General features: G+C 41.9%; 2 protein-coding genes across 4 annotated transcripts in view; one reads left to right on the top strand and one right to left on the bottom strand.

The window, feature by feature from the left end:
- The window catches only part of pnoca (prepronociceptin a), a 10616-nt gene extending 3377 nt beyond the window's left edge, over nt 1–7239 (top strand). The window contains exons 2-3 of the mRNA XM_058398250.1: nt 2872–2994; nt 4810–7239. Coding sequence (XP_058254233.1) covers nt 2878–2994; nt 4810–5394 — 702 coding nt within the window. The 5' untranslated portion in view covers nt 2872–2877 and the 3' untranslated portion in view covers nt 5395–7239. The remainder of the gene's footprint in view (nt 1–2871; nt 2995–4809) is intronic.
- Nucleotides 7240–8299: 1060 nt separating this feature from the next.
- znf395a (zinc finger protein 395a) lies at nt 8300–15601 on the bottom strand. 3 transcript variants are annotated; one of them, XM_058398230.1, is made up of 10 exons: nt 15448–15601; nt 12997–13238; nt 12723–12910; nt 12527–12633; nt 12252–12439; nt 12055–12155; nt 11550–11769; nt 10434–10526; nt 9710–9831; nt 8300–9500 (listed from the first exon to the last, which is right to left on the bottom strand). In XM_058398230.1, exons 2-10 carry the CDS (start codon nt 13198–13200, stop codon nt 9389–9391), a joined length of 1335 nt encoding a protein of 444 aa, XP_058254213.1. In that variant the 5' UTR covers nt 13201–13238; nt 15448–15601; the 3' UTR covers nt 8300–9388. The 3 variants fall into 3 exon arrangements, with proteins under 3 accessions (XP_058254213.1, XP_058254210.1, XP_058254212.1); XM_058398227.1 differs by having other exon boundaries at nt 11550–11772; XM_058398229.1 differs by lacking the exon at nt 15448–15601 and adding an exon at nt 14989–15402 and having other exon boundaries at nt 11550–11772.
- Nucleotides 15602–16206: the final 605 nt, after the last annotated feature.

Here is a 16206-nt window from a genome sequence, read left to right on the forward strand (position 1 = left end):
CTCTACATAAAGATGGCCTAGGCTATAAGAAGATTGCCAAGACCCTGAAACTGAGCTGCAGCACGGTGGGCAAGACCATACAGCGGTTTTACAGGACAGGTTCCACTCAGAACAGACCCCGCCATGGTCCACCAAAGAAGTTGAGTGCACGTGCTCAGCATCATATCCGGAGGTCGTCTTTGGGAAAAAGACATATGAGTGCTGCCAGCATTGCTGGAACCATGTCCTGTGGTCCAATGAGACCAAGATAAAATTATTTGGTTCAGATGGTGTCAAGCGTGTGTGGCGGCAACCAGGTGAGGAGTACAAAGACAAGTGTGTCTTGCCTACAGTCAAGCATGGTGGTGGGAGTGTCATGGTCTGGGCCTGCATGAGTGCTCCCGGCACTGGGGAGCTACAGTTCATTGAGGGAACCATGAATGCCAACATGTACTTTGACATACTGAAGCAGAGCACGATCCCCTCCCTTCGGAGACTGGGGCGCAGGGCAGTATTCCAGCATGATAACGACCCCAAACACACCTCCAAGACCACCACTGCCTTGCTAAAGAAGCTGAGGGTAAAGGTGATGGACTGGCCAAGCATGTCTCCAGACCTAAACCCTATTGAGCATCTGTGGGGCATCCTCAAATGGAAGGTGGGGGAGCGCAAGGTCTCTAACATCCACCAGCTTTGTGATGTCATCATGGAGGAGTGGAAGAGGACTCCAGTGGCAACCTGTGAAGCTCTGGTGAACTCCTTGCCCAAGAGGGTTAAGGCAGTGCTGGAAAATAATGGTGGCCACACAAAATATTGACACTTTGGGCCCAATTTGGACATTTCCACTTAGGGGTGGAGTCACTTTTGTTGCCAACAGTTTAGACATTAATGGCTGTGTGTTGAGTTATTTTGAGGGGACAGTAAATTTACACTGTTCTACAGGCTGTACACTCACTACTGTACATTGGAGCAGAGGGGCATTTCTTCAGTGTTGTCACATGAAAAGATATAATAAAATATTTACAAAATGTGAGGGGTGTACTCACTTTTGTGAGATACTGTAACTGATGAGACGAACGGTCAGAACTGACAGAATGTTCTGTTGAGGGATATAAGGAGCAATTTCACTGTGCAGTAATGGATATGTGACAAGACAACTTAACTGGAAGAAAACTGCTGTGGTCAGCATGCTTGTGGATCTCCTAAGCATCATCTGATCCGACCCACATGACACTGAGGGTTTTCGCTCACAGCTTTTCAAGATCAGAACCTTGTCCTCTTGGTGTTCTGGTGTTTCTACTTGAATGAAAGATATTCCAAAATAGGGGATGGATAACATATTTTTGTCGACGACAACAGTGATGATGATGATGTTGATGATGATGACAACGATGATGATGATAGCGATGATGATGATGATAGCGATGATGATGATGATGATAGCGATGATGATGATGATAGCGATGATGATGATGATGATAGCGATGATGATGATGATAGCGATGATGATGATGACGATGATGATGATGACGATGTTGATGATGATGACGACGATGATGATGATGACGATGTTGATGATGACGACGATGATGATGATGACAATGATGACGATGATGATGACGATGTTGATCATGATGACGATGATGATGACGATGATGATGGTGATGATGATGATGGCAATATTGATGATGATGAAGATGATGACAATAATGATGATGACGATGATGCTGACGATGATGATGACGACGATATGTGTCATATAAGTGATATGTGACAAATTAAAACAACTTAACTGAAAGAAAAGTGCTGTGGTCAGTTTGCTGAGGTTCTGCTCACGGCTGCTCGTTGATCCGATCTGATCTGATCTGAGGATGGTGTATTTTACCATAACCTCATGTTTTCGCTCAAGATCAGAACCTTGTCCTCATGGTGTCCTGGTGTTTCTACTTGAATGAGAGGAATACGGGATGGATAGAACATTTTTAAGAACAAGTCCAGACATCGGTCCGAGTCTCTTTAGTGTCTCAGCTCTGGTCTGAGATTCTGTTTCATCTCACAGACCTCGAGGCCGTGAAGCTGCTCACATGATCCATGACTCCTGTAGGGGACATTTAGATATTCAGTATCAGTACATCAATTACTTTATTTCATTTTAATTAAAATATCTCCTTGTTGCTGTTGATTCACACACACACACACATACACACACACACACACATACATACATACACACAGACACACACACACACTACAACGATTCCAAACTTGAAAAGATCTGTTTTCCCAAGCAAATGTAAAACTTGTCAACATGTTGATCTATTATCAGTCCTGTTTTTGTTTCTTTTATCTTTTAGATGTTCTTGTTGTCTCTCTCTCTCTCTCTCTCTCTCTCTCTTTGCCCCCCCTCTCTCCGTCTCTCTCTGTCTCTCTCTGTTTCTCTGTCCCCCCTGTCTCTCTCTCTCTCTCTCTCTCTCTCTCTTCCCGGTGCTGCAGCGGTGAATCTGAGTCTCTGTTCCTGCCGGAGTCTCATTACACCGCCAGCTAAATTCCAGCTTCAATTAGAAACGATGATGAGTTTTTGCTAATGAAGTGCGTGCCAGATGCGGAGTTTGTCATACGCACAAGCACACGCTAACATTTCTCTCTGATCGTAATCTAAGGTCAATGGTTTTAATCTATTCAGACTTTCAGTGGGGTTTTCAGTGAAATTTGTTCCACAGTGATGCTAATTAGGCCGCAGATGTCAAAATGCTGCTCTAATCGTCCTCTGGAGCGCTGTTTTCTTCTGACTTTTTCTTTTTAATTCAGTCATATTAATTAAAATGGTGGAAGAAATTATCATCATATTTCTCTCTCTCTCTCTCTCTCTCTCTCTTTTTTCACTACACTCAGTGTATAATGATGAAGACGCCGTTCTGGACTCTCCTGCTGATGGGGCTGTTTGTCCCCGGACGTGGTGACTGTCAGAGGGACTGCATGTCCTGCAGCCAAATCCTTCACAGCTTTGACACACTGGTGAGAAAAAATATCATTTATGAAAACAATTCATGTCAGTTTAAGGAGGAGTGTGTAATCTTTAAACATGTCGTGTAACCTTAAATCATATCATTTGTTAAAAATGTTTGATTGAAGTTGCTATTTTGGGGGGATTTTTTTAAGCTCTTGATTGTGGGTATTTTTTTACAGCCCAGAAATAAGCCCCGCCCCTAAATCAAGCATCTTTACACTGTATTTACATTACACACTCTTACCATATGATTTGGATTCACATTCAATCGAGTGCAAAAGTTTTCTAAGAGAAAAATCTATATTTTCAAAAATATTTCAGCATATATTCAGTCTCAGGTCTTTTCAAGTCGTCAGGAGGATTGTGCCATGAGCAGTGGAGTCACTGTGAATCAGCTGAAAATAATTCACAAATATTTCACCTCTCACAGAGCTGGAAAGATAGCAAAGAATTTCCATTAACATGGAAAAAAAATCCATTTTCAGGAATACATTATTTTTATGAATTGTTAATATCTTAACATTGTGATTTGGAAGCATTTGTATTGTTTGTGGTAATGATATCAGTAAGGGTATACAAACTTTTGCACTAGATATTTTATTAGCGCCAGCGTATCATATCCCACAATCCGGATGCTTTTTCCTTTTTTCCGAATCTCCACATCTCCATGTTTCCTGACGCTGATCGGAAGCGTTTGAGGGCTCGGAGTCTCTAATTCGTCTTTTGACTCTAAAGCAGCTGTGGTGATTTAATTAACTCTGCACATAATTAAATGGAAAACACAACAACATCATCTGGCACGGCTGGTGGCGGAATCTGATGGAGTCGCTCCGTCTCGCTTGGCGGTTTGAGGGAATCTCCGTGGGTCTTTCTTTAGAACTTTGCAGCATGAACGAACAGAGTCAGGCATTTCCTCTTTCTCTGGCTCTTTATTTCTCTTCACGATGCCTTTTAATTTACGTCAGTTCATTAATTCCTCTGGGTGAGATGAGAACAGGGGTTTTCCTTTCTCCGCTTTCTTAACGCACCATTTGATGCGTCGTGACTTTAAACTCTGTCTTGATTAGCTTTATACGCGCAGTGCTCTGGTGTTTGTGCGAAAAAAAAACGTGTAAATGGAGAAATCTAGGACGTTTTTCTCTTCCTTGTGCAATCTTAGGTCTGTCTGGTGTAATGTCACAGCAGGGTTGATATTGGGAATAGGGAATTAGGGATTAGGGGATTAAGGAAAAGGGATTAGGGATTAGAGTTTAGGGAATAGGAAATAATGATTAGGAAATAGGGAATAGCAATTAGGAATTAGGGATTAGGAATTAGGGAACAGTGATTAGGGAATAGGGAATAGAGAATATGGATTAAGGATTAGGTAATAGGGATTAGGGATTAGGGAGTGTTTCAGACCCTAAATCTAACTAAATCTAGGATCCCTGTACAATCACAACTGCTTTCCGATTTCAAAAATTCAGGGGATTTGTCTTACTTTTAAAACAATAACAATAACATAAATAAAGCATTAATCCTCTAACAGCTCTAATGAAGGTCATATTCCATGTTTATAATACGCTTATGGATATACATATTGTTATATGTATATGGCTGCAGAATAATTTGGGGTTAGGAATTCAGAATAATAAGACACCAGGTTGATGTAATAAACCCTTTCTGTTTACATATACAGCCTAGAACTTATTAAATTTCAGCTTTAACATCACAGGACTGTTTATCAGTTCAGTAACGTTGATGTTATTAATCATTTCGGGATAAATATCCACTAAAGCGAATGTATCGTGTTGAAATATTTCCTTGTCCTTGTGTGATCTCAGGTCTGCCTGGTGGAATGTCGCAGCAGGGTTGATCTGGGGCTCACGTGGGAGAGATGTCAGAGCACCTTGAAGGAGGAACCCCTGACGTCCCTGTCTGTAGGGAACTCCGTGCTGAAAAGAGCTGAGGAGGAAGTGGAAACCGTCCTGCCGATGGGTCAATCCGACGGAGGACTGACGTATTCTGGAACCCTGCAGCGGTTCGATCACGTTGCACGGGCTTTGGGTCTCGAACACGAACTCAGCCAGGAGAGTCAAATCTCCCAGTTCAGCCCGATCTCTGTCCAGCCTCCACCTGCACAGGAACCTGACCCTGAGGACTGGGAGCTGAAAAGCGAAGAACCATTGAAGCTCAGCAAACGTTTCGGAGGCTTCCTCAAAAGCAAGTACGGCTACAGGAAGTTCATGGACCCCGGCCGGGTCGTGCAGAAGAGATATGGCGGCTTCATCGGCATCCGCAAGTCGGCCCGCAAGTGGAACAACCAGAAACGCTTCAGCGACTTTCTAAAGCAGTACCTGGGCATGACCACTCGAGCCAGCGAGTTCAACAGCGTGTCCACTGACATCAGCCAGCAGAAGCAGGTGTGAGTATCACCGCTAGTGCTGCGTTTCCCCAGCAAGGCCTTCATCTCTTAATTCACCTTCTTTACAAACAAAAAACAACAAAAAAATGGACCTCTTCGACATGGTAGCAAATCTCTGAGTCTTTGTGGAGTTTTATTTCTTTTCTATCAGAAGTTTGCAGAAGCTTCATTGCATCAGATAATCACACCAAGCTTCAGTGCTAATAAAAACACAAAAGCAACAAACAGCAACAACACACACACACACTCACACACACACATTGAAAAGTCAAAATCAAGAGTTAGTCTTTAATAGCAGGGTCTGGTACGTTGGAGATGTCTTAACTTGGTGTGCAAACTTTCCCTAGGTCTGTAAATAGTGATTTCCCTTACTACCCTTCATTCATGCTAGAATGTACCGATCCTCTTGTGGGCGTGGCCTGTTTTCACCCCACCGCCCAGAGACAGGATTCGAAAGTGAGCGCAAAAGATAAACACAAAATAAAGAATGCAATCTCTTAGGCTACGAGCTAGCTTACTTGTCAGGTTAGCAAAGCAAGCTAACTGTACGAGCTACTTACGGTCAACAGAATCTGTGCAGATGATCTGTGCTACAACCTTCACATCTATTTCTCTTCATGATTGTCCCTGTTCTCGATTAACGAGAGGTTGTGTACAATGAAGGATAAACAAAACTAACAAAATCACACGCAGGAAATAAACTGGAAATGAACAGGAGGCTCAGAGTCCAGGAAAAAAGGTGCAAAATTCCCATTGCAACAAGGACATGTGAAAAGACAGGCAAGGAGATGCGGGACACACGCAAAGAATGCTGTAGGGATTAGAGAATATGGAATAGGGAATAGTGATTAGGGATTAGGGAACAACGATTAGGGAATAGGGATTAGGGAATAGGGAGTAGGGATTAGGGAGTGTCTCAGAAGCTAAGTCTACCTAAAGCTATCCGCTTTCCAATTTCAGAAATTCAGGGGATTTGTCTTAGTTTTAAAATGAAGAAGAAGAAAAGGACTGAAAATGCTGACATTAAAGTCAGCAGTAGCTTATTACACGTTATAAGGCTTTTAAATAAATTATAACAGTTCTTAAAGAACTTAAGACTTGGTTAAGACACCAGGGTGATGTAATAAACCCTTTCTGTTTACATATGCAGCTTATAACTTGTTATATTTCAGCTATAACATCACAGGACTGTTTATCAGCTCAGTAACACTGATGTTATTAATTATTTAAGAATAAATGTCCACTAAAGTCGAATGTGTCATGCTGACGTGCCGAAATAGCGTGTTATGAATGCATTCATACAGCAGACAGGTGCAGAACTGTGACCTTTGTAGGAAGTGTTTGCTGTCTTAACTTTGTAGAAGGTTCCACAGGGGCATTATGGACACACACACACACACACACACACACTGTATTTTAATTGGCTATTTAAAGTTTCCTAATCTTGTTCTACATGAAGAAGAGAGAAGCTGAAGATCCTTCTAGAACTTTTCTGCTGTTTTTCTGTTTCTAAATCGTGAAGCTTCATGTGTTCAGAAAGTTAAAGCACAGCGACATCTAGTGGTCATTAACAGCACTACAGTCCATCCCGCCTTTCACTCCCCGACTCGAAAAGAATCAGATTCAGAACCGGAGAGGAACCGACTCTCTTCTGCAGCTTCACTCATGAAAATCTTCTGCATCTGGATTTTATTTCATTTCACAAACTCAAGTCATTTAAAATGAATAATAATAATAATAATAATAAATTAAGCAAAGTGTAATGTATTTATGTAAACGAATATTTATGACTTTTTTTGTTTGTTTTTAATTTTACTGATCGAACCATAATATCATATTAATTGTACATAGAGGGAAAAAAATTTCAATAAAATAGTTTACTATTTCTTTTGTGGCTTGTTCATGACGTTTTCTCCGTGTTGCTTGAATCTAAAATGTTTTTTTGTTTTTAATTTTACATAAAAACTATTTACATTAATTAACAATTTAGTTTTTTTTTCATTCCTAATCAAAGCTTAAACATACAAAACATATAGCTTTAAGCTTTAAATTGTACTTTAAAAAATAATTTCTATTCGATTTCTAATCATCATTTAATGCGGAAAATTCCAAAGTTCGATTTTAGACGATTTGCAGATTTATTTAATAATAATAATAATAATAATAATAATAATAATAATAATAATAATAATAATAATGATAATAATAATAATAATAATGATGATAATAATTTTCCAAATCTAATAAATATTCTTTTTAACCTGAATTTCCAGATAGCAAATCTATTCACATTTAAATATCTTTAGTTTCACGTCTAATATAAAGCAACTCATTTGATTTTTTTAAACTTACAGCATCTACAGCGCATCATTTCAAAAGTATTAGGACACATCGATGACCATTCACCTCACCTCACGTGAGATATTAAAAACTCCGTCATCGTTTCATGCTGCATCTGTTTGTGTTAAATATTAAACATATTCACCTGAGTATCTGTCTGTGTGAAAGAATAAGCAGAAAAAAAACGACACATTGGCTTCCATAGAAAGTGTATTAAAACATGAAAATGACAATTTCCCAAAAAGAAAAATAAAACTCCAGAGTCATTTCATGCAAAATACTGTGACTGTAACTGCTGATATCTCAGAGTCTGGTGGGGAAAAAGTTCCTGATGAAGATCCTCCTGAGCCTCCTCAAACGCCCTCCATTTGATTTCTTTTCATATCTGAAGGTCTGATTAATACTGCGTAAAGACGACAAGTTCAGAACAGACTTTTATAACGCATACACACAGTCTCGGGTCAGAATTTAAACCTTTATCAAACGCTTGGACCCAAAAATATTAAGAGTTTTTACAGGAAAATCATGGTTTTGTTTGTTTCCTTTTTGGCTCAAAATCCACACCGAAACAAATTTATAATCGTTTTTAATTCTGGATCTTTACACAAGTCAAAATAGTGCAGCTGAGTGATAACGATGATAATAATAAGAAGGAAGAAGAATACGGGAGTGATCAGAAGTACACAAGAAAAAAAAGAAAAGGTTTCATCCCAAACATTTTTTTTCTTTTTTTAAAGCGTACAATAAAAACAGAACAACTCGGTGATTCCCGATCCGAAAACTGGTCACGATTTCCAAATCAAACCTGTGATCAAAAATATCTCTGAAAAAAAAGGAAAACGTCTTTCTTTTGCGCGCAAGATATGATACAGACGATAAATGCATGATAACTGCAGTCACAGTTATTACAAATTCAAAATCTCAATACAAAAAAACAAAAATTTTTTTGCTCTGTTTGTCGTTATAAAACACACAACAGCACGTTAGCTGGTATACATGGCATACATAAAGGTAGAGGCGTGTTTGCTTTTGAAGCACGTCCATACAAATCACTCTCCCCGCCGAGCTGCCGTCTGCTTCCTCCCCTGAAGAAAATAAGAAAACAACAACAAGAACAACAAAAAATAACGTCTTTCCATAAAAAAGAACAGCTCTCATTCAGATTAAAAAGAAAAAGAAATACGGAAAGACGCTCGTTTTTTTTTCTGGAATGACTGTGAATCTCTCACAACAAGGTAAACAAGAAGAATCGCCACCATGCGGAGTGTCACCATCCTCGACTAATCCCAGCCTTCGCAAAATATATGGCTGCTGCGTATCGGAGAAAAAATTCGGCACCGAACGGAGACCGAGACGACCTCGGAGACCTTTAGGAAGACTGACGAGTGATGAGAGAGAGAGAGAGAGAGAGAGAGAGAGAGACGAGATGCGGTGTAGATCAGTCCAGAGTCGAATCAGCACCGAAGAGAAAACGCTGCACCTTACAGTAAAACGTCTGGTAAAAAATGTACAGAATTAAAAAAAAACAAAAAAAGAGTTTGTTCGTGTTCGTCCGGTTTCCCTCCACCGCAGTCTAGCTCATCCACCTCTCCTTCTACTTCCTCTTCTTCTTTTTCCACAGTCTCTGACTCATACGTCGTTCAGCTCCAGCTCCGGCTTCAGTCCAAAAATCTCTGGCAGGCTTTTTTCCAGCGACAGGCTGTACACCACTGATCCCGGTGCTCGATGCCGTACACCTTCCGGCACTTCTTAGCCTCGCCTCGAACCCTCCTGTTAGGAGAACCGACGAGAAATAATCAGTAACACAACGTTACACACAGACAGAGCAACGATAATGTAGATGATGCTGATATTATCTATTTTGTCTATCATTTTATATCTGAATTAAAATTCTGCTTAAATGCCTATAAACAAACAAATTCACTATTTAAGATATATGAAAGCACGAAAAAGTAAGGATGAGGATGAAGTGGACAGACCGTGTGGCACAGTGGCTTCTCGGAGGCGAAACACTGGCGAGGTGCGGAGGCCTGGAGGGGGCGCTGTTGTTCTGCAGCCACTGCTCTCCCACGCTGACCGATCGCCGACGAAACGGAGCAGCCTGGAGACGAAGAGAAACACAAACTCAGCACACGATACTGTACATCATACATCACTGTGAAAGATGTATAATATAACATATATATAATATGTATAAATAACTTTTAAAAATTAAGGTCAAATCTCTTGCACGAAAGGTAAAGATGAGAATAAGACGGCTGTGATCATTTATGAAATGTCCTAAAAATAAAGGACAAATACAGCACATATTAAATCTCGACACATTGGAGTAAATACAAAACACATGCAGTTTGCCGATTTCACCACTAGATGGTGATGTAATGCAATGACCCAAAGCAGCAGCAGCCTAAGCGCCAAGGCAATAATTTTACAGCCTTCAGTAAAACACGCAGTGGGTTTAACCCTTTCTTCTACTTAATGTTCTACACCATGGCCTGGTTTACTGCCTGAATGTGCAGCGTGCACACAGGCACACAACTCCACAACTGGGCAATGAGTCACAGTGAGTCAGAAGACACCACAAAGCTCACTCAGCATCTCTGGAGCCAGCTGATCATGTACTGAGCACGTCCGTCTAACACGCTGGCACCAATTCTCAACACGTTTCCAGTGAAAGGGTAAGCAGTTGGAGAAGAGACTGACCTGTTTGCTCTGGTGTGCCGTGACGAGAGGCGTCCAGCGAGGCGGAGCAGGCACACACACGGCTTTGCACTGAGTCACGACAGGAGGCGGAGCCTGAAGCATGAAATACAGAGGAGAAACTCTTTACATTATGACTCTTGCACGCACAATCCGTATGATATTAAACGCTTGGATGAACGTCAGATGTCTGAATGTGTTCTCGTTTCTATAATAACTGTTTAGATGCTTCACATAAGACGTTTTCTGTGAGGAGAAACCTTTAGGTTTCCTCGAGACATCCTCACAAGAGAAGAGTTTCAGACATTAAACGTAAATACAAACAGATAAAGTCGTGATGTGTTCTGATGTGGTGTAGAGGAATAAAACGCTGCTGTCGATGAGTAGTAGATTGTTTTCCTCTAACAGCGCCACACCACGTGTTTTATTCCTCATCTACCTCTGTAACAGAATTCCGTATCTGTACAGAATGTCCCAAAAGTGGCTAAGAAAAACTGTAACTTTATTTACAGAGCCTCCTCTACACACACTGCTGCTTTATAAACACACACACACACACACACAGTCATCTCTCCCACGCATGACAAAGTCAGCGTGCTGTTACGCGTGTAATCGCACGTCCTCCGCAACCTGAACATTCAATACGTTCTTCTTACATAAAAGGCATTCTTTAAAGGCTATCAGATGTGAAAAGAAAACAGATCACAGAAACCAAAAAAGTTTGCTAAAAAATGTCCACTACATTCGGACACTTTCAGAAGACTCCCTCGAGTGCTTTCTATTTTTTTTTTTAACAAAACTTTCTTTCCACCTGAGAGACGTTTTCACTGCAGCGGCGCTTACGTATATCACTCGGGTTTCTGGAACTAAGCCCAAAAAAAACCTGACTGAAGCTTGTGAAGAACCCCGAAGTTCACCACAAACTGTCTGATGAATACAGAAGGGATTACTTTAACAAATTCTGAGTGAAATTTGTGTGAAGTTTTCACAATACTGCACTCCCTTCTTCCAGATCAACAGGATAGTTACCATTATCAGTTACCATAGTAACCCCCCTAGTAATGGAGCCACACCCACCCCATGCTGCTCAGGACGAGGTGCTCGGGTCGTGTGGCCTACCTGGTATGAGTGTTCGCAGTGGACCTGCCAGAAGCTGCTGGGGGCCGACTGGCTGAGCGGACTGGGCTGCAGAGTTTCCGGCGTCGATGGAGATGACCTCTGATGGCTCGGACTGGAAGGTGAGCCGCAGCCAGTCGGAGCCGACGAGTGCTCCGCGTCCTGGTAGATCTCCGTGTAGTAGAAATCTTCTTCTCTCTGGCATCGCTCCTGTTCGTTCTGTCTGCTAGTGAAGACAAGTAAAGAGCACCATGAGAGAGGAAGCTCCACAGTCAAACTGCACTGAATAGGTTCTGGAACCTACTAAGAAACCTTCAGGTTGTCGGAATAATCCTGTTAAAATGAACCTGAACCACTAACGTAAGAATTCTGTAACTTTCTGAGAACGTGAGAACAAAAGTGCTCTGTGACTTCTACCGAGGTTCTGAGCTTTCATGAGGAACCAAAGTTTTGAGGAACACACACTTTTATACTGGACTTTCCAAGGAACAGCTGACCGATGACTTACCCCAGGTGAAGGGTACGAATGTGGCGCTTCATGCCTACAATAGTGGTGAGGATTTTGCCACAGTTTGGCCACAGGCACCTGTACGCCACCTTCACGGAGTTCTGAGTGAAATAAAGCAGATAGGAATCAAATCTGATATTTAATACTATAACACCATTTTTAAAAAATCCTTAAAAAGACCAGAAGAAAGTGTTTACCTTGCGCTTCCTCGGAGCTGGTTCATCAAACAACACCTGATCCATCTCCATGTCCAGACCGTCGTCGACAGAAGGGGTTCGGTCCGCCTCGGCGTCGGGTGGAGACGCCGCAGGACTGCTGTTTCCATGGTCACAGCTCCAGTAACCACCATCGGACATTTCAGCAGTGCTGTCCGTCCCGTTTGATGCTGTGAACGTTAAAAAAGTGAATTAAAACCAACAACAACAATGTTTTGGTAAAGGAGGATGCACCAAGACGGTGGAAGTCCACTAACCTGGATTTGGCTCTCCATGAACGGGGCTTTGGATCATTGGGCTGCAGGACAGACTGGTCAGCACCATAGCAGCCATGATTTCATCCATGTCCGCGCTCTCTACGCTCCTGAACAGAAGATCAGAGAGGATCAGAACCAGAACCAAGCTGAGACCATCAAACTATCAAAGAAATCCTTGCTAAAAACAGAACCCGACCTTTTTGGCACGTCGATTGATGAAGACACGGAGTGAGCGGCGCCGGCCGTTGGGCTCAACCACACGTCCTCCAGTTTGCGGTGCACACGCTGATTGAGCTGCTGTAAGAATATGGACACCTCATTGTCCACATGGTTGTGCTGCTCCACAACACCTGGACGCTCCTGTCCACCACAATGAACGTACACCTGAGACGCAAAAAAACACAGATTAAAATCAACCTGAAAGCAAATCCACAAATCACATGTTCCAGACTTAGCCTCCTCCTGCTTACCCGCTGTCCAGGGTACAGTTTGACCTTGTGGACACCATGGACACCGTGGACTCCTGCTCCAATCCCAGGAGCTCCGTCCGTGTCTCCGTGTCCTCCTACGTCCGCGAGACCCTCTGCTGAAGAGTTGCACACCAATGCTCCCAGAGGAGAGCGTTTCCCTAACCTGCTCCTCGGTAGCACCGTCGCTGTTAGCACCTTCTCCATCTTACTCTTGCAGGAGATCAGCTGCACCAAGAGAAACACTGCAGAGACGAAACACAAAGAGAAACATTTCCTCTCAATTTGTATTAAAAGTTTTAACATTAATGTTTCAGACAGACGACTAGAGCGGTCACATCCACACAGCTGAACATTGCAGGTTTATATTCATTACCGTTTCCACAGTAACAAAGGCTATGAGGCATGTTTATGTATCACGTGTGGAAGGAGTCTCCAGTATCAGAGCTTCATATCAGTCAGAGGTGAAGTTGTGGTTTCTCAGAAACATGAGTTTTTTAATGAGGAAAAGAAACTCATGGACGGAGCGCTTATAGCTGCTGTAATGAAAATCTGAGCACCTTCATAAACATGAAATGCAGCAATAAATAGATAAAAATTAGAACTATGTAACAAATAATATACTGTGTTCATTGGCATATGGCTGTTGTATAAGATAAAGAAGGAGAAAAGGCTCCAGGATATGCTGTTATGAAAAATAATCTTCATCAACTTATCACCATCATGCCAGCTTGTCATTGATTTTTTCCTAAAACAGCGCAGCACACTCCATATCATCGCCTGTAAGTAGAGAACTGACCCTGTTTCATGTTTCTCTCTCAAATATTAACAATACAAACTCCAAACAAACTCCTGTTAACAGCTTGAAGCTAGCAAATGTGTTAAACTAATGAATAAATTAAAAGCGCTTCCATGCTGCTCCTCAAGTCTCTTTACTCCACCGTAATCGGACGTGAACTGGGTAACGAGATGTGATTAGGTAAGAAGGGTGTTAAAAATACTACAATATAAAACAGAGCACAAGATGATAATTAAAGTCTATGTGTACAGTCAAACCCACGCTGATTACAGCCTGCAGCAGCCAGCAATCAGGCGAGTGGCCATTCACCGGCCGAGCTCTTCAAACACTACCACACGGTATGATGCAAAATCCTGAAAGACCGGGTGTCACACTCTGACTCAACAATCCATCAAACGGAAACCAGTCAAAACCTGACAGTGACTCTATGATCCCATGATCACCAGTCCAGCGCTCGCAGTGAGACCGGGGGATTGTGTTAAAGGTCACAGCCTTTTCTTTACTTCTACTCTGTTTGTTTGAACTTTCTCTTGATCATTAGAAGAAGGAGGACAGAAGATCAGAGTGAGCTGCAGCAGGATACTTTCCCTCCTGAGGTTCTACAGTTACAGTTACGGCCATTACGGGTGTAACAACAACAACAACAACAACAACAACAGCAGCAGCAATAATGAAGGCAAAGCTTCCACTGGCTTCCGAAGTGTACATTCAGCATTCCTCCTGTTGCACAAGGATCAAACCCTCTCCGATTTCCAGTCTGATTTTAATACATGTAACTGCTGCAAATGTTTCAGCAACAAGCACGGCTGTTTAATATGGAAACAAACAAACAAGTCACGTGACCCACTGTAACAATAATGTAGACGTTTTATACACTTTACACAAACATTTAAAAAACCTCAGCAGCGTTTTGTTTGTTTTGTGTGTGTGTGTGTGTGTGTGTGTGTGTGTGTGTGGCATTTATGTCCAGCTGCATTGCATCCATCACATACAGGAAATGCCTCGAGTGAGTGCACTGCAGCGGGTTCTAGTAAAGGTTCTAAAGCCTGAAAGATGAGAACAAGGCAAACAAAGCAACATCATCACGCGCGCGCTCTCTGGTGTCCGTTTCACGAGACCCACCGACGTCACCGATATGTATGGATGACGTCACAGCTATGTAGCAGCCTATAGAAAGGATTAAGCTCATTACCCACCTTGTTTACCTGCAGTGTTCCCCCTGCCTCTGGTTTCTGCAGTACAAGTGCAATAAAGAACCGTCTATCACACGCGGGTTTGTTCTTCTATATGCAACACACACACACACACACACACACACACACGCGGGCCGATGTTTTCCTTTTTTACTTACAGATACTGTTTAAACTTCTCACACGAAGCACGCGTTTGCTTTTCCTTAAAGGAATGTCCCTGAAGCCAAACCCACAAGACTCCCTCTCTCCCTCTCTCCCTCTCGCTCTCTCTCACACACACACACACTCGCTAGTTACTTTCACTCAGTCGCGTAAAACAAAATACAGACGAAAAAAATCGCACGCTTTACAAACTAATCCGCAAAGATCGCGCGCTCGAACGCACCGCCACGCACGCACGCGCTCACGTATATCCCGAAGTATAGCCTTGTATATATATATTTTTGAATGAACACTGCGTACCTGCTTGTAGTCTCCTCCAGCTCACACTCCCCCTCGCTCTTTTCCTTTTTTCACTCTGAACTTGCTCTGACCGGCTCCGACTCGCAAACCTTTCCAAAAGCGCACTCCCCGTGCACGTGACAAAACCCGCACCGGATTGCTGACGGAGCGCGTGCACACTGTGGGCGTGTTACTGATTCTCTTCAGCTCGGGAACACAGTTCTGCTTTAATGGATGCATTTGTAACAGGAAGCCTTTCAGAAGCTTTCAGCTCACTTACACAGACAGGAGGTGTTGATGAATTTCCTGTAACAGCAGCCCTGACATTAGTGCAGCTCTAATAACCTACAGGTTCTACAGTAACTGCTCATTCACAGAGACTCGTACTGCACATAATCCAGACAGTCTGAGATCTCTTCCATTATAGCAATCATTAATATGTCAGAGATTTTTGTTCGGAGATGTTTATGTGCATTGTCCCTTAACATGTCACTTTCTGACCACAAACCATGTTTACAAGGTTTAGAGGTTTTTGTTTATTTATTTGTTTTTGCACTAGTTAAGCATTTACTTTATCATTTTCAAATAAAATTTTTATTTATCACATACACAATCATACACAGTACGACATGGAGTGAAATGTTTTTTTAAGACTATCCTATAATGGAAATATAATATATAAATATAAAACATAAGAAATATAATTTTACTAAAATTGTAAAAACTACAGCATAAAAATAAGAAATACACTTATAAAATTAAAAGAATATCAAGTATAAA

The sequence above is a fragment of the Hemibagrus wyckioides genome, linkage group LG09 (assembly GCF_019097595.1).
Source record: "Hemibagrus wyckioides isolate EC202008001 linkage group LG09, SWU_Hwy_1.0, whole genome shotgun sequence".
Lineage (NCBI taxonomy): Eukaryota > Metazoa > Chordata > Actinopteri > Siluriformes > Bagridae > Hemibagrus > Hemibagrus wyckioides.

Excerpts from the sequence above, each read along its gene's own strand:
- znf395a (XM_058398227.1), bottom strand. The coding sequence starts at position 13,200 with ATGGAGAAGGTGCTAACAGCGACGGTGCTACCGAGGAGCAGGTTAGGG. Across the intron at positions 10,527-11,549 it reads ACTGCGAACACTCATACCAG|GCTCCGCCTCCTGTCGTGAC; the intron begins GTAGGCCACACG and ends TTCATGCTTCAG. Across the intron at positions 9,501-9,709 it reads AGAAGCCACTGTGCCACACG|GAGGGTTCGAGGCGAGGCTA; the intron begins GTCTGTCCACTT and ends TTCTCCTAACAG.